Raw genomic sequence first — 19284 nt, forward strand, 5'->3', positions numbered from 1 at the left:
TATTGTTTTAAAAAAAAATTTGCACAGTAAAATTTTAAAATATTTCTAAAAAGTTTTCAAATTAATATGCGGGTAATCCAAACTAGAAACGGGTATATATATATATATATATATGTGATAATGAATTATTATCTATAATAGTATTCATTTAACATAAAAAATAAATCATACTCGAATGTTTTGTTCAATGAGCATAATTATTATTATTATACATCTTAAAACTCTGAAATAATTAAGTTTTGCCTTTATAATTAGATATGCATCTATTTATTATGTATATCTAATACTTAGAATTTTAAATTAAGATAATTATATATACCGACTCTTTAATAATTAATATATTTAATGAATTAAAATTATTAATTATTAAATATTAAGTTCTTAATGATAAAAACTTAAAACAATTATGATTAATATAGTCATCGCACACTACAGTATATATATTTAAAATTAATAAGTTATTATTTCAGAGTGATTATATTCTAACTAAATATTTAATTTTTAGTTCAATAAGTAGTTATAGAAAAAAATAAGTATAGCCCTAAAAGGACTTTTAATATTTCCCTCGATAATAAGACAACTAGTTTTACTTGCTCATGTTTTAGCTCTCTTTTTCTAATATCTCCTCTAATAAATAATAATTATAAAGGATCACAATTAAAATGTATTAATTATCCAATGTGAAACAAAATTAGTTTTTCTAAGATTTATTAATTAATAAAATTATTATTTTTTAAAATAATATATATTAAAGAAGATTTGAAAATAAAAGACTGATTTTATTAACTAATTGTGGAAGATTAAATACAGTACTAAATCTAAAGATACTTCTTAATTTTAGGAGCAATACTAGCAACCTACTAACAAATGAAAGACTTAGTCAAATTAATAACTAAGTAGCTAAAAGACAGCAGAAACTGCTGCTACATATTGTTAGTGCTAATACTGCTAATATGCCACCTGCAAGTTAGACGGTGATGAACAGACTAACTTGGGAAGATGTCAGAAAAATGCAGGCTTGGATAAAGCTTTGGTAAGTGAGTCAGCTAATTGATCAGCAGCATGAATGTGCGCAACAGTAATTAGCTTGTGTTGAACTTGATCTCGAACATAATGAAAAACAACTGCAATGTGTTTCATGCGACTATGAAAAACTGGATTTTCACAGAGGTATGTCACTCTGATGTTGTCACAGTAGATGGTAGGAGATTTTGAAAGAATAACACCAAGTTCAAATAGAAGATTTTTAACCCATGTTGTTTCAGCTACTGCACTTGCCACAACCCGATACTCTGCCTTAATGGATGAGTGTGCAATTGTTGTATGTTTCTTCGATGACCAGCTTATTGGATTTAAGCTTAGAAATTGTAGATAACCAGTAGTGGATATGCGATCAGTGACATCACCTGCCCAATCTGTGTCGGAATACATGACTAGATTCATGACATTGCTTTTCTTTAAACAGAGACCATGAGTCATAGTTCCTTTTAGATATTTGAGCACACGTTTAACTGCCTTCCAATGTAGTTCAGAAGGAGAGTGCATAAATTGTGAGAGCCTGTTCACAGAATATGATATATCTGGTCTGTTGAAACTTAGATACTGCAATTTACCAATAACTTTTCTATACTTTGTAGCATCCGTGGGTGAATAACAATCATGAACACAATATTTTTCTGAGGATCCCATAGGTGTTTTGGCTGCTTTACGATTCAACATACTTTCCTCTTGAAGAATATCAGTGATATATCGAGTTTGAGATAGAAACAGACAATCTGAATGCCATAACACTTCAACAATAGAAAAAAATATAGGTTGCCAAGATCTTTAATAGAAAATCGAGTGGCAAGGGATGAAATTACTTTTTGTACCATTGTGTTATTATTGCCTGTAACAATGATGTCATCAACATAAACTAGAAGATAGATACAAATGACAGAATCCTTCATGATGAATAGGGAGCTATCAGACTCAGATTTAAAGAATCCCATAGAGAGAAGATGTGCTTTGAGTTCATAATACCAAGCACGTGGGGCTTGCTTTAAACCATAAATTGCCTTTTTTAGTTGACAAATATGAGAAGGATAAGATGGGTGTTCAAAAACTGGAGGTTGACTTATGTACACATCTTCATCGAGACTGCCTTGAAGGAAAGCATTGTTGACATCAAGCTGTCGTATTTGCCAATTGCATTGAACAACAAGAGACAAAACCACTCTAATTATTGTTGGTTTAACAACAAGACTAAAAGTGGAGTGGTAATCAATTCCTAGGAGTTGTGTAAATCCTTTTGTGACAAGTCGAGCCTTGTATCTATCAATAGAGCCATCTGGTTTTCTCTTAATCCTGTACAACCACCAACATGAAACAACATTATTAGAAGGGTTAGGAGGAACAAATACCCATGTCTAGTTTTTCACTAATGCATCAAACTCTATTTTCATAGCTTGTTTCCACTCTAGGATTTTGTTAGCCTGAATAAAGGTTTGTGGAATGATGTCTGATTGAACTTGAGCCATGTAATAAAAAATCTGTTTAGGTTTGTAGATATCATTTTGTGAACTGGTAATGATTTGTCGGGTTTGTGGTTTAGGAGAAATAGAAGGAGTGGGTTCTGATGGATGAATTGGAGAAGGATCAAAAGAAAAAGAGATGGGATCAGAATTTGGCGATGAACTGGAAAGGTGGTTGTTTGTTGTATGAGTGACCATATCTATATCTGAAGTGGAGTTACGTACATGAAGAAGGTTAGGCAAATCTGAATTTGGGTTGGATAAGGATGGGAGAGATGGTTGTTGGGCTTGAGGTGGGCTCATTTGAGACAAGTCATCCCATACTAGCTGTTTAAAAGATTCAGAAATATGAGAAAAAATTGTTTTAAAAAGAAATTCATTTTCCACAAAGATTACATCACGGGACAAATAAATTTTAGATTTAATGGGATCAAAACATTGATGATAGTGATGAATTAGAGAAAAACCTAAGTAAACACAAGGTGTCGATCTTGGTTGAAGCTTGTTTTGAGAATATGGTTTTAGCCATGGATAACAGAGGCAGCCGAAGACTTTCAATGATTTGTAATCTGGTTTAGCTTGGAATAGCATTTCATATGGTGAATGATTGTTTAAGGTGGATGTTGGTAGACGATTAATAAGGTATACTGCATGATTACAAGCAAATGTCTAAAGATTAGATGGTAGAGAGGCTTGATAAAGCAATGTACATGTTATTTCAATTATATGACGATGACGCCGTTCAGCAAGAGCAACCCATTGTGGAGTGTATGGAGGTGTAATTAGGTGTTGGATGCCATTGGAGCTAAGGTATGGACTGAGACTTTGAAACTCACCACCCCCATCACTGTAGAAAGACAAGATTTTGGAATTAAAATATTTTTCCATTAAAGGGAGAAATTTTTGAAAAATCATTTTAACCTCACTCTTGTTATGTATAGTGTAAATCCATGTGTATTTTGTGTATTAATCAACAAAAATACAGTAATATAATTTTTTATCCATTGAAATAACAGGGGAAGGTCCCCATAAATCACTGAAAATGGTTTGAAGAGGTTTGGAACTTGATAAAGTAAGACGACCAAATGGTTGTCGATGAGATTTATTAGACAAACAAGCATTACAGAATGTAAATTTGTCTTGAACTGAACTAGGAACATCAAAGTTATGCAAAATAAATTTTAAAATTCTAGTATGAGGATGACCGAGCCTGCAGTGCCAAGTTTCAACTGAGTGATCGATGGAGGCCATGTGAGCTTATGGAGAAGGGGATGGACAAATAGTTGGCCACTCATACAATCCATTTCTATTCCTGCAGTGTACCAAGGGTGTTTGTGTTGCGAGATCCTTGACAAGAAAATCAGAGGGAAAAAATTCCATAGAAGTTAGATTATCTTTACAAAAATTTGAAACTGAAATTAAATTGTGTTTGATTTGAGGAGAACACAAAGTATTAGACAGATGAAAAATAGAGTTAGATGCATATAATGAAGTTGAACCATTGTGAGTGATTGGAATTTTGTTATCATCTCCCATTGTCACTTCCTCCATGCCTTGGTATGCAGGTATATTGTGTGGCTCGGTGGTAATGTGATGTGTGGCACCTGTGTCTAGAAACCATGGATTTGCAGATGACTGAAGTCTTGTGATGAAGTTTGCTTTGGCCTCAAGGTGACTGTGAGATTTGGAGCGACATACTGAGGCAATATGACCAAGGCGATTGTATAGCTGGCATTGAACACCATTGTTGTAGGTGTTATTATTTTGTTGGTGCCATTGTGGTTGTTGATTATACCTGCTGTTGTTGTAGCATCGCATATTCCTATTGTTGTTGGTTCTGTTTGCTACTGCAGCTGTTATTGGAGATGAGAGTTGATGCCCTTGAGTTTTAAGAAAAATTTCATGATCAAGAAGTTTTTCATAAAGTTCAGGATATTCAATAGGAATGCTGCGATTGCAAATTGCTGCTGATACTTCCCGAAAGTCAAGGCAAAGTCCATTGAGAATCTTGATTGTGAGTTCAGCTTCAGCAACAGGAGAACCTGCAGTGGCAAGTTCGTCAACAAAGGTTCAAATTTGGTGAAGGTATTCAGTGATACTCTTGCCGTCCTTTGTGATGTGATTGAGTTCATCACGTAAGCTGTAAATTCGGGTGTGACTTTTATTTGCATAAGGTGGTATGCAGAAGAGCCCATGCTTTCTCAGTATTGGATGCACTTGCTATGGTGGATGCAATGGTGCTGTCAACAAAGGCCATCATTGCTTGGTGAATGAGGCGGTCTTGACGAACCCAAAGACGATATGCTGGATTGATTTTCAGTTGCATTGGCGCAAGTGATTGTCTTCTCAGGGCAAGGCGTATAACCATCAAGATGTCCAGCTAGTTCATGACCTTCAAGAAGTAGAGTTAATTGAGTTTTCCATGTAGAGAAATTAGAACTGCCTTGTAGTTTGATAGGTAATTGTGAGGATGGGCTAAATTGGACAATATGATTGTTGATGTTTGGATTATTAGCATTGATAAGAGGAGGTCATGCGTTGGAAGCCATTTAAGTTGTTGAGGGCTGTTAGTGGATGATAAATCAAAACTCGTTAGAGCTTTAGAATGGCTCTGATACCATAAAGAAGATTTGAAAACAAAAGACTGATTTTATTAATTAATTATTGAAGATTAAATACAATACTAAATCTAAATACACTCCTTAACTTTAGGAGCAATACTAACAACTTACTAACAAATGAAAGACTTAGTCAAATTAATAACTAAGTAGTTAAAAGACAGCAGAAACTGCTGCTACATACTGTTAGTGCTAATACTGCTAATTTTCAATTGTGTATATCATAATTAAAGATGAATAATCATTGAGTAGAAAAACAAGATTATGTACCCATAATATTTTTTTTTATCTTACATTTACAAAATATTATTTTGAGAAATATATTCATCTAGTATTCAAGATTTATCATGCCAAAATAATAATGAAAATAATAATAATAATAATAATAAGGTACATTATATACACGTGAAAAAAAAAAAAGCATGTTGAAGAATATGTGTGAATTTTCTTCTCTTGTTACTTTTTATTAAAGGATTTAGTCTTATCTCATGTTTATAAAGCTTTTATTTGGTTAATGAGAAAAAAAAAAATCATATGATAAGATCTCTATCATCAGTTTCATGATCCAAACATATAAACAACCACTTTCTTCAAAATTCAACTTTTAATGCCAATTTCTATATCTTATTGTTTTCAAGGGGATGAATGTGGTTTCGTAATTCAATCCACAAATCAATACTTTGAAAATATGAAACCAAAAGAGAAGCAATAAAGTCATTCTTGGACGGCCATTATTATTATTATTATTATTATTATTTTACAACCAAACACAAATGCAGTTACATATTACAACCATTTCTCAACTATTTACATACATTATTATAAGACAAGCTTAGCTAATATATCGGCCACCCAATTACAAAATTTAGAATTTTTTTTAGATAAATTCAATTTATCATATCATTTATATAAAAATTAAATTGAATATTGACATGTGACATTATTTATTAAGTATTGTATTTATATCCGTTGATTTATTTTATTACCACTAACCACCTATTATTAGAAAGCCAACTAATGCAAATACAACAACTAATAGAAAATGCCATATGTCAGTGTGCAATTAATTTTATTTACGAATGACATTGTAGATCGAATCTATTTTTAAAAATTTATCCAAGAAATAAAAATAAAATGAAATTTAGATAGCAGAAAAGATTTACTAAGAACTCAAATACTTTCAATAAAAGTAGCTTCTAGAGATATTGGACAAAATCTTACTTAGACTAGTTATTAGATCTATACAAAGTAATAAATGATTCATTAAACTTAAATTTTTAGGAACAATTTTAACCTGTTCCACACTTACTCCTTATGTTTTCAAAAGGCTATTTTTAGTTAAATTAACTCTTAGTAATTTTGTAAGAAAAGAACTCTTAGTAATTGGTGAAAATAACCAAGTTATCCATGCATATTCCTTTGTCTAAAATAAAATCATTTTAAGGGTAATTTAGTTGTTTTGTTTTACTATCTTTAAGACGAGGGCACCTCAACCTTGACTTGCAAAAGAGATCTATTTTAGTTACTATGGATAAACAGAAGGACTGAAGTGTTGGATCATATACAAATGGTAGGGTGAAAAGTAGTAATCTTAAAAAAATATACAAAGACTAAAGTCTCTAATGCGCAAAACCTTAGGGAGCTATTGGTAATAGTTTTCCCTTTCGTTTTCACCAAACCTGATGGACTTTTGGGACAAAAGAATGAGTCATGCCATATCTCACAAACAAGATCAACAATTAATCTGCCCATGCTTTGATGTAATGGACAAATGGTTTTGGTAAAGAAAATGACCCTTTTCATTATAAGGAAATAAAGCACTTAAAAGACAACCGTCCATGATGCTTTCACATAATACAAGTCACACTGATAGATTATTGACTTATATTTTTAATTTTAAATAATTGTGTATGTATTAATTATTTATTTTAAAATATAAAATATTATATGTATAATAATTATTTTTTATTCGTTGCGGTATGTATATATCTAGTGTAGATAAAATTGCCTATAAAATAATATTATGTAATAATAAAGATTTTTTTTTATCTAGACCTAATGTATACATCATAATAAATAAGAAAGTGACACATATATATAAATATTTTATACTTTGATATTGGATAATTAATACATACTCCCTTATATAAAATTAATGTACATCTATCAATTATCAATTAGTTTAGTATATATTTAGGAACATAAACTAGGACTCAGACAAAAATTTTGTGTAATAAAATACAAATATTTATACCCACTTTCAGATTGGAGAATAGAACTTGCTTCTCCTATTTAAGTAAAGCAAATGTCTTTTTCTTTTCTTTTTGTCTTATGACCCTTTTAACTTTATGCTCTAAAAAAAATGATAAGAATATTGAAAATCCAAAGCAAAATGCCAAGAATTTCGTATTTGGATTGTAATCTCAGCCTTCATAATAAATTGTAAAGAATAATAGCCTTAGAACCTTCTCTTTTGTTTTCATAATCATGGTCGTTTTGGGTAATCAAATTATATTTTTAGTCTGAGATTTTATTTAATTAGTCCTTAGTTATTGACACATTCTACTAAGGTCCGGCCATGTTTCTTTATATATATATATATATTAGACCAATTATTGTATCATGTTTTCCCATAGAATACTCACAAAGTTTATAGCACGTAATTCTCGAGAGGCTATAATATTTTCAAAAATGGCAGTTTATGATCATCACTTAGAAAATGTTTCCATGTGTTCTGATAATTGAGAAATTCAAAGCATGGATATCTATTTTTAACACACTTGAATAACATGGTTGGTCCAAAAATAATCATTTAGTTCAATAAAAACGATGTTAATTATTATAGTCATCAATAGACTTAGTCTGTCAATAAATAATACATATTTATATTTAATTTAAGTAATAATTTTAATTTTGAGGCTGCTTCTCTTTATTTATAATAATATGGAACTCATTTTATTTTATTTTATGTCGATGTTGAGATTTAATTTCATGTCGGAGGCAGGTTGGAGAATCTAATTTTTGAGTCCGATTAATCTTTGACTTCTGACTTTGTCTTCTCCGACACCAAACTGCTTTTCTTAGTATTATTATATTTCCCAAAAAACAACCATCCCAACTGCTCCTAAAACTATATGTTATCTCTTTCTTCAAACCCATGAAGAGGATTTTGCTAATTTCAATGGTTTCCATGATGATTTCAAGATTCTTATAAAGGAAAAAGAAAATGTGATGCTGAGAAAAGAAAGTGAGCAAACATTATATAATTTAAAAATAATGGCATACAAAGAAGTGGAATAATTCATGAAATGAAATGAGAATATATATGTTTACATTAGGAAGTTGGAGTTGAAAATTTTAATTTTCTTTTGATTATCATAGGCAGCTCAAAGATATAGCATTAGGGTTTCCTGATTTCAATGGATGAAAAGTTGAAACTTAATTAAAGTTTTTCAACATCAAGATTATGTAGTCATGAAGAGAATTATTAGAGTGATGTATGAGATCAGAAATCTAGGGTTTTTGTCAAAAAGGTTACATATATAATTATTTCTTGCATTCTTTTTTTCTTTTCTCCAAAAAAGTAGCCACATATATTGTTTGGAAATCATTCTATTGATTCTACCATTTAGCATTTTTCTCAAATGGTGAATGGTCTTTTTGGGTGTGTTTGATGTTGAATTTGTATAATTTTATATTATCTTTTGAGTTTTAAAATTATTTAAAAAAAAAGAAAAGTGGAATGATGTTTTTTAAATAAATTTATAAACTATATATAAAAAAATTTGAAATTTACTTTTTTAGCACCCGACAACAACAAGCATATATTATATATATATATATATATATTATATATTGAGTTAATATAGAGCATGTTGGATATATGATTCTTATGAGTGACAAAATACTTCCTCAAGTGTTTTAATGCAGTTACATATTCAAAGTTCAAACTCAATATTTTAATTAAGTTAGAATAAACCAAAATACTTTTTCCATAGTTTTAATATAGTTACATATTTAAAATTCAAACTCGATATTTTAATTAAACTAAAAGAAATTTTTATCATTTTATCTTTTATGTTAATAATAAGTTACGCACAATATCTAATAAGAAAAGTCCAAATAATGTACCTACAATGTGGTCTCATGCTTTATAATTATTTTTTTGGCAATAAAGAGATACCTGTGATTTATGATATTACTGAATAAAGATAAAAACATAACTTATGTGGTTTAAAAAATGGAATGCATGTTGGAAATGACCTGTCATTGCCACCTATTTTAAGGATCATATTACCCATGTTTTCTGCATAGAATGCTTAAGAAATTGCCATATGTCAACTCCATGTGTGTACATCAATTTATTTATATCTATCATAGGCTTTCTTTTATCAATTCTAATTAATATAAATACTCAAATGTTATATTTATATTTATTGTTGGAGGAAATTATTTATTTTAATCTAATCTAATTTAAAGGTTTATATAATGACCGTTTAAAACAATACTAATTACTTTCTCTTTTTCAAAATAAGTATCACTTTAGAGAAATTTCTTTTATTTTAAATTAAGTGTAGTCTTAAAAAAGGAAATATAATGAAGTGAAATTAAATTTATAGTAATTTTGAATGTATTAATAAAAAGATATTTTTTATTATAATTGAAGTTGTTTAACATATTTTTCAATTTTTATGTAAAAATCTTAAACAATATTTATTTCTAAAAAGTGATCTTATATAATTTTTTTCAATTTTTTATCTATTTAATGTGATATCTTTATTATTTTTTTAATATTTTAAAATTAAGAGATAATTTTATAAAAGTATTAGATACTATATAAAATGGATAAAAATAAAAAAAAAGTGAAATGTTTTCTATTTTGAAATAGAGAAATTAATTAAATATAATTAATAAATGTGAAGTCAGGGGTTGAATCGAGGCCTCCACCCATCTTACAACTTTGCTCTATTTCATTATGAATAAAAATTATTAATAGAGTCGGAAAGAAAAGTGAAATAAAATTTATAATAATTTTAAATATAATTATGAAAAAATATATTAGAAATATTAAAATGTTTTTCATTATAATTGAAGTTATTTAATATTTCTTTTAATATTTCAGAAGGGAGCAAGTATATATATATATTACGTATTGCATGCATGAGACCAGACTGGTTCAAACAGCTATTCCTATGTAACTAACATAGGCAACTAATAGTATTATTCAACCTTTGATTCATGCAAATCTTCTAACTTATATTCAAAATTTGTATGCTAAAAACAAGAACCCTATCCATATATATCTCAGAACTCAACTAACTGTGTGAACAGAATTATGGATACAAAATCAGTTTTAATATGAATTTTCTTTTTTAGTTTATAGAAGAGCTAACAAGAAACGGACTGCATAATAGGATAGTCGTTCCTTTACATTTATAATAAAAGCGAAGACTCACTTGGAGCAAAAAAAAAAAACTCGAACTCGAGACCTTTCACTCTAAAAAACAAATGCTCTTATCATTTGAACTACTAAATGAGCTACATATACACATAAATACTTGTATATTTAGCTGACCACCACTATTGATGAAAAGGAGAAAACGAGGCATAATTAGTAAAATTCTAAGCTTAATCCACTGTGTTATCAAAAGATTTATTTAATAAAATGATGATATTTTATTTTATTTTTTCATATTAAAATTATTTTTAAAAAATAAATGATTTATTAATTTTTAATTGTCTTATTAATTTTAAAAATAAAATTGATATATAAAAATAAGAAATTAATATATGAGACTTGACTACTTTAAATATGTTGCTTCCATCATAATGATTACAGTACATATAAAATATTTGTAAAATCTAAAATATATGATATAATACATAAAAATAAATAAAACTAAGTCGATCAGTCGAAAAATAAAATACAATTACACACACTCATACAAAATTTAAATGGGAAAACAAAAATTTTAAAATAGGCAAGAAAAAAATGATTTATATACACATGTCAATTATAAAATAATTAGTTAAGTTAATTATTCTTTTAATTAATCATATTATCACTCAAAAATAAATTTTAACTTTATTTTATAATATTTAATCAATAATGTTATAATTCTATTGACGGAATAAATCATTATACTAATTATTTTTTTAAATATATAAATTTTTTATTTAATGTAAATATATATTTTTATTTATATATAAATAATTAAAATATAAATTTATTAATTTTAAATTATAAAATATATATATATTAAATAGGTAACGGACAAATCTTGAAGGACGGTGGGTCGGGTTCCCAGCTTTCCCCGCTGTTGATTTGTCTACTGTATATGTCTTCTAATGCATCTCCCGAACTACCGAAGAATCCTTTTAAGTATTATAATTGTTTTTTTTTTTTTTTAGAAAAATAAAAAGAGAAAAGAAAGGCCTACTCGCTCATTGTTTTTTCAACGCATCCTTGTGGCCAGATGCTAAATTTTTCAATATGTCTTCTTGACCAATGACACTGAGAATAAGAAGATGCCGATCTTATCACTCTCTCTCTATATTCTCACTTACAATCCGAATCAAAGAATATTATTTTATAATACCGAAAGGTTTAATTTGACAGTAAATACTGTTTGTCTGAATAAGATTTTAAGTTCGATTTCGTCTTTGGTTATTTATAACTGTAGAAAACAATATAATACTATGTTGTAATGTTCGGTCTCGTTCCTTCCTTCCCATGTAACGACACAATGGTATTTCTATGACTTATATTCCGTTGATCCCACTTCTTTCTTTCATAAAATCTCGAACCCTTTTTTTCTCTTTCCCATGTAATGACACAATGGCATTTCCATGACTTATATTCCCATTGATCCCACTTCTTCTTCCATACAATCTCAAACCTTTTCTTTCTTGTCTTTTACTGCATCTTTCTTGATTTAGTATCTCTATACTCGGAAAAAATAAAAAAAGATAGAAAGAAAGATTGATGGAAGAGATAGAGGCCGAACAGCAGGAGGAGGAGTTCTTGAATCTTAGCCTGGCAATCGTTGATACAGATTCCGGCAGCGGGAGGAAAAGGAAGAGGAAGGTAAGAGCTGTTTTTGATCCTTTGAATAGTTCTCATGAGGGTTGTGAGGGGAAGATCTTTAAGCTACTTCAGATGAGAGAACAGATGCTGAAACCAGATCAGAAGAAGAAAGGAGTTGTTGAAGATGGGAAAGGGCTTCATTTGATTCATTTGCTTCTAATTACTGCAACTGCAGTCGATGAGAACAATGTAGCCACAGCTTTAGAGAATTTGTCTGAATTATATACGAGTGTTTGCTTAACTGGAGATTCTGTTCAAAGGGTTGTTGCTTATTTTGCAGATGGATTGTCTGCTAGGCTTCTCACTCGCAAATCTCCTTTCTATGAAATGATCATGAAGGAACCGACTAGTGAGGAAGAGTTCTTGGCTTTCACACATCTCTATCGCGTCTCTCCTTACTATCAATTCGCCCATTTCACCGCGAATCAGGCCATACTTGAAGCTTTTGAAAAAGAAGAAGAAGAAGAGAGCGATAGTAAGAGCCGTATATTGCATGTTATTGACTTTGATGTTTCGTACGGCTTCCAATGGCCTTCTCTGATACAATCTTTATCCGAAAAGGCTAGCAGCAGCAATCGGATATCCCTTCGGATAACAGGGTTAGGAAGAAGCTTAGAAGAATTGCAGGAAACTGAGAGTAGATTAGTTAGCTTCGCGAAAGGATTTCGAAATCTGGTGTTTGATTTTCAAGGGTTGTTGAGAGGATCAAAGATCATCAGCAATCCAAGGATCAGAAAGAAGAATGAAACAGTTGCAGTAAATTTAGTTTCTCATCTGAATACTTTGAATGATTTTCTGAAAATACCTGACACTTTAAAATCTATACATTCACTTAACCCGTCTATTGTTATCCTGGTGGAACAAGAAGGTAGCAGAAGTCCCAGAAGTTTCCTGTCAAGATTCATGGAATCATTGCACTACTTTGTAGCCATGTATGATTCCTTAGATGACTGTCTTCCATTAGAGAGCTCAGAAAGACTAAGCATCGAGAAGAATCATCTTGGCAAAGAGATCAAAAGCATGCTGAATTATGACAAAGATGATTTGAACTGCGCAACAAGATATGAGAAGATGGAGACATGGAAAGGAAGAATGGAGAGTCATGGCTTTTCAGGCATGAAATTAAGTTCAAAATCTCTGATTCAAGCTAAGCTACTTTTGAAAATTAGAACCCACCATAGCCCTCCACAATTTAATGGAGAAAACAGTAGTGGCAGTGGGTTCAGAGTATTTGAAAGAGATGAAGGAAAGACTATTTCTTTAGGTTGGCAAGATAGGTGTTTACTTACAGCCTCTGCATGGCGTTGTGTATGATATACGATAGATCACTATATTCTCTATTCTTTTAACAAATTCCTCATATTTTTGTAACTTCAATCAAATAATAAATTTGGATACCAAATTCTTTTTTTTTTCTAAAAAATAAAAATTTTCAATCTAATTCTTTGATAGCCCTTTATAGGGTAATTATATTATCATAGAATTTGATGCTTTTTCTATGAAATTAGGGTTTGTATAAAGGAAATGTTAGGCTTATTTATTAACAATAACCATGAGTCAAATTCTAAACTTTCGGTCATAAAGTGTAAATCACTTTAAAAAATAGATATCAAATTAATTTACAATATATATAAAAAAAAATTGAAGTTTAATAGTATAAAAATAACAATATATAGGTATATATTTTATTTTCTTTCTCTCCAAACATGTAAAAGAAAATGTAGATATAGAAGAAGTGTGTATCCTTTGAGCATGATTACCATTCACTTTTATTTGAGTGACCCTTCACTTTTCCGCAAAGTTTTGATAGTGAGTTTTACCTATTTAGAAGACGCTACAAATTATATAGGCATGTGGCTTTTCTTGATAATTTCTTTTATTAGCATAGTTCATTAAAATAACATTTTATAATTTACGGTAAATTTGATTAATTATTTTTTTATAATGGCTATAGCATTTATTTAGAATCGTTTTTGGGTGTTAAAAAATATTTATAATTAATTTTTTTAATTTTTATAAATTGAATCTATAAACTTAATTTTATTTAAAAACTATTTAATTAACTCTCAAGAGCAGTTTTAGAAATTCAAAAAAAAATAAAAATAAAAATTTCTTTTAAAAGCGATTTTCACCCATCTCAAAATTAAATTGAAAGTATAAATTATAGATTTGTAATATATTTTTAAATATAAATAAAAGTAAAAAAATTTAAAATTTTATTTAAGATTTTATTTAGTTAGAAATATAACTTATTAATCAATAAATTAATAAAAAAAATTATAAAATTATACATAAATTAAAACACAAATCAAAATAAAAAATTTTAACTATTAAAAATTAAATATACATATATAAAAAAAATTAAATTTCAGTAATTAGTATATATATATAGATTAATTCCCAAAAATACATGGTAAAGTACCAAAATTTATTGTCTATTATTATCCCTCTCTTTCTTTTCCTTTTTGTTTTTAATTTTTTTTTCCTTGAGAAGCCCAGGGATTGGCATCTAAAGCCCCAAGTGATGAGCTCGTCGGCCCAATTGTAGTGGCTCTTGTTGTAAGCTGGTTGGTTGCTTTAAGTGAAATTTGGATTTTTTTTCCTGGCAAGAAAAGGGACTATTATCTAAAACATCGAATTAATTAATCTCATTTTATGAAAACAATTAGTAAAAATTGAATACGAACTTTGATAAATTTATTTGATGGTTTTATCATAATTCTAAATGTATTAAATTTTTATAAATATATTACATAAAATTTAATAAAATAATTAAATAAAATTAAAAAAGATATAATCTCGTTGCGGTGAATCAAATTAAATAAAATTTCATCGATTATTTTTTATAGTATATATTTTTAGATTTAATATCTAATTGATATTAATATTTTGATATTATGAATTTAGTATTTTCATTTTTTTTAATTTAGACTAATATTAATTTTTAATCTATTTTTACTGATATAATCATTAAAAATGAAATATTTTTATTTATCACATCAATAAAGTCAATTCACCAACTATACATGTTGAATCTATTTTTGACTTTTTTACACATTTTAAATGAGTTAATTTACTCAACAGTTTCAATGATGATATCAATAAAAGGTATATTAAAAAAATATAGATATTTTAAAATAAAATAATTAAAATATTAATATCAAATAATTACTAGTTCTAAAAATGTCTACCAAGATAGCAATTTAACCTGTCGTTACATTTATTATTACCCTTATTATTAAATTAAAGACAATTTCAGGTGAATAAATATACCATGAAAATGTGCATTTCAATTCGATTATTTTGTGTAGTTTATTTTATTTTTTCTAAAAGGAATTAGCGGTGACTTGGCTTAACTGAACCTGCTGCTCCCAGTTCTCAACAATATTATCAAAACTTCCACAACCTTTAAAAACATAACAGACAAACTCTTTTTTTTCTCAGAGATCAAGTATCAAACAGCTATCAGGCGATTATTTGGATCTCAAATATTTCACAATACAATGGATGAGCTCAGATCGGCTTTCGAAGATCATTTTGAGCAAATGGCGGATCTCGTCCAAAAACTATCCTCGGAGCTCCGCTCCGGCCTTCGCCCCGCCTATGATAATTTTATCGGGTTCTTTCACGCTATTGATTGGACGGTATTCTAAAATCATTCTTTGAAAACCCTTTTTTTCTAGGGTTCTCTCTGCATTATTCAAATTCAGCTGATTCTTTGAATTTTTTATTGGTTTATACAGGAGCCATGGTTAATGGGTTTAATTGCATTTCATGTTATGTTGCTGTTGCTAGCAATTATCTCAAGGAAACATGTCAATTTCCAGATGTGCTTGTTTCTCCTAGCTTGTAAGTGTTTGATTTAATTATTCGATTTTGAATATACCTATAAGGTTGTATAATTTATAAGTAATCCTGTTATTATGATTGAAGGAGATGTATACTGACCATTTCTATGAATTAAGTGGGTGTATAAAATACTTGCGAAAAACAATTGCTCCATTAATGAAGTTCAAAGTTTACTTCCCCTTATCGATGTACATGCATGTGTAGAAATATCGATATGGGAATATGTATATACACATTTTTAATGTGGAATTGTTATTGTTCATCTTCTATTTTTGTACTAGGCAACCAGAACTATCTAATTCTTTATAGGGGCACTTTCAAACTGTGTTTAGGGACTCGAATTTTTAAAAACCTGATTTTAAGTGATGTAAAACTCAAGCCACTTAAAAGCTAATTTTAATTTATGTATGATACTCTAGGCTTCCCAAACCCATTGACCAAGCACCGGTTAATTCGCAAACCCCAGTGTTACACGTTTTGCCTTAATTTATCACACATTTATGGGCTTGTATTGTTATGACCGGGAAGTCAATGTCTTTTCCAGAACCTTAGCACATGGTTGCAAGCTTGTGTATAGGTTTGTGCACGCATATAAGGTTGTTCCTTGAATATACAATCTCATATAATTGACAATGTCGTGTAGTGGGTGGTGTATACTTCGCTGAGAGGCTCAATAAAGTTCTGGGTGACAACTGGAAGAGCTTTGCAAGCCAGAACTATTTTGATCCCCAGGGACTCTTTCTTTCGGCACTATGGTCTGGTCCACTTCTCATCATTGCAATCATTATTTTGGTCAGTAATTGTAGTCCCCATTCATCTGTTTCCATTTCTTTTCTGCTCTTTTTTACTTATTTCTCCTATCTACTCTGACTTTCTTCTTTTTTTTTTTTTTTATCCACTGCAGATAAACACTCTCTTTTCTTTATGTTACCTGATTGTTAGGTGGAAAAGGGCTGAACTTAGACACCGTGCAAGGCTGTCTCATAACAAACAGGATTGACCATATCCATATATTGGTAATCTTTCCTTCCGTGACATTTGAAGAGCTACCCAGTTAGATTGCAGATGTCTTTCTTTTATCACACAAGATAGATTCTTTACAAAATCCTTTTCTTTTTCTCCTTGAGTGTTGAATGGTGCAGTAGGAAATTATTAGTCGAGTTCCTTGTATTCTAGTATCTTTTTTCTTTGTTATGTAACAGTCCTTCAAATTCCATGGGGTTGCCTCCGTGCATAAATGGTCTTTGATAATTATTGCTGATTTCCTATTCATCATACAGAAACTTTATGAGCTCTATAAATCAATTTCTAACTTGTGTTAAGTCTCATCCTTTTGTTGATTAGTTCATTATCCTAACAGTTCATAACTTGTGGGCAAAAATCTCTGAGAGACCATAACGTTAAGAGGAAAACAATGTCTATTAAGTTCTAGTGCTACTTAAAGTAATTCAATCTATCAATAAGTCATTTATTGATTCTTGAAATATAGGGGTGAGATTCGGCATGGTTGCTGCATTTGTGGCCTAGAGCCTAGAGGTCTTAAGGTTTCTAACATAGAAAGAGCCTCCTTGGATTACAAGCTGCACACTGTCCATGAGCTAATAGGACAGGGAATATGGTGAATCACGATTTCCTTTGTCAAGTTTCCTGACAACAGTGTCTTGTGTAATTGATATTCTAGGTGGAATACAGCTTCTGCATTCCATCAGAACCCTAAATTTGTATATTTCTTTATTTATTTGAATTGCTCCTAATGGAAGACTAATGAATTATTTTCCCAAAGGAATAGTTTCATTCATTTTCCATTCAATTCTCTTCACTGTGCTCTGCAACTGAAATAGCACAAACATTAAATTATAGGTAGGTCCAGGAAATACATAAAAACCATAAGTTGTGTTTGGATATATGCAAGCACTAGCATATACCATGAAATAAGCTACAGTGCTTTGGTTGTATAATACCCCTTGCCAGATATTTATCAGTGCTTTTCTCTGGGACAATAGATAAATAAGCACAACATGACGAAAGAGGCTTAGGCTTATGAGCAGAGACTTGGAAGTAGGAAAGGAAAATGTCAATGCATTTAGTTGAATTTTCTTTTAAAAAAATTATATTTAGAAATTATCTGTAAATGTTTTTTTTTTTTTTAAAAATTATTGGTTTGTTAATAATAATTATATATTTATTTTCAATGAAATAAGAATTATGTTTGCAATAAACCTATAATCCAAAAGAGAAAGGAATAGAGGGAAGAAGGAAAGAGAGAAATAAAACAAAATAAGAAAATTGAAAGAGTTATTTTATTCTGTGGAATTTATTTAATATTTTATTTATTTTATTAAAATCTGATTTAATTATAATTAGTTTTACAAATTTAAATAAATAAATAAAATTTCATATAATTTTTTTATTTCAATTAAATACATAAATCTCTATTAAATTTATTATAATTAAATTTCAGTATTAAGGTTGAATTTATCTAGGGCATTAATTGCACGGCAACCGAATTAAAAAAGAAAAATATTTTATTATATAAATTTATGCTTAGTTAGAACATCGAGCGAATTTCACTGCATGTTAAAATTGGATTTAAGAATTTATATCTCGAGTCAAATTATAAAATTCATTTGACAAGTGAATATTGAATCTATATAAATATATAATTGTTCTAGTTTTCAAGTTTAGGAAACCGATTATAACAGAAAAAAGAAGAAGAGAAATTTAGTAACCTTTTGATTGAATTTTATTTTTAAAATAAGGGAAATAAAAAATATTAATATGATGAAAATTCAAGAGAGTCAGAGTAATTTGCTCCTATAAAAGAAAATATAGAGCTGCAATGTATTGCGATTTTACTTTCTTTTGCACTCTACTTTATTTCTGTCTTTTCTAATTCTTAAAAAAGGTAAATAAATATGCTTCAAAAGAAAAGCTAAATAAAGATAAAGTGGGTGGGTGGATCCCATTTTGATTTTGGTGACCCGTTTTTCAGGTGTGGTGGTTTTTTTTTACTTTTATTTTATAATTATAATTAATAAAAATAAAATTTGAAATTGTTACATTATTTAAATTGAGATATACACTATTAAACTAAACTTATGAATATTTTTATTTTTTTGTATTGAGATTATAACACTATATGTCTTGTATATTTTACAAATTGAATTTTAAATTTTTTTTTAATGATAAAATGTTAATTTTCTGTTAATAGTTTAAA

General features: G+C 29.1%; 2 protein-coding genes across 3 annotated transcripts; both read left to right on the plus strand.

The window, feature by feature from the left end:
* Positions 1-11412: 11412 nt before the first annotated feature.
* Positions 11413-13626, plus strand: LOC8262744 (GRAS family protein RAM1). The gene has a single exon (XM_002526801.3). The coding sequence runs from the start codon at positions 12117-12119 to the stop codon at positions 13530-13532; it is 1416 nt and encodes a 471-aa protein (XP_002526847.2). The 5' UTR covers positions 11413-12116; the 3' UTR covers positions 13533-13626.
* Positions 13627-15540: 1914 nt separating this feature from the next.
* LOC8262743 (transmembrane protein 18) lies at positions 15541-17839 on the plus strand. Of its 2 annotated transcripts, XM_015723941.3 has the most exons (5): positions 15541-15862; positions 15962-16067; positions 16711-16859; positions 16972-17083; positions 17557-17839. In XM_015723941.3, the coding sequence occupies exons 1-4, from the start codon at positions 15722-15724 to the stop codon at positions 17065-17067; spliced, it is 492 nt and encodes a 163-aa protein (XP_015579427.1). In that variant the 5' UTR covers positions 15541-15721; the 3' UTR covers positions 17068-17083; positions 17557-17839. The 2 variants fall into 2 exon arrangements, with proteins under 2 accessions (XP_015579427.1, XP_002526846.1); XM_002526800.4 differs by lacking the exon at positions 17557-17839 and having other exon boundaries at positions 15543-15862; positions 16972-17395.
* Positions 17840-19284: the final 1445 nt, after the last annotated feature.

This window comes from Ricinus communis, chromosome 2 (assembly GCF_019578655.1).
Source record: "Ricinus communis isolate WT05 ecotype wild-type chromosome 2, ASM1957865v1, whole genome shotgun sequence".
NCBI classification, from domain to species: Eukaryota; Viridiplantae; Streptophyta; class Magnoliopsida; order Malpighiales; family Euphorbiaceae; genus Ricinus; species Ricinus communis.

What these genes read in the sequence shown, in the direction of transcription:
- LOC8262744 (XM_002526801.3), top strand. Translation starts at nt 12,117, where the DNA reads ATGGAAGAGATAGAGGCCGAACAGCAGGAGGAGGAGTTCTTGAATCTT.
- LOC8262743 (XM_015723941.3), top strand. Translation starts at nt 15,722, where the DNA reads ATGGATGAGCTCAGATCGGCTTTCGAAGATCATTTTGAGCAAATGGCG. An exon ending in TTCACGCTATTGATTGGACG is followed by an intron (nt 15,863 to 15,961) that starts GTATTCTAAAAT and finishes TGGTTTATACAG; the next exon opens with GAGCCATGGTTAATGGGTTT. An exon ending in GTGCTTGTTTCTCCTAGCTT is followed by an intron (nt 16,068 to 16,710) that starts GTAAGTGTTTGA and finishes AATGTCGTGTAG; the next exon opens with TGGGTGGTGTATACTTCGCT.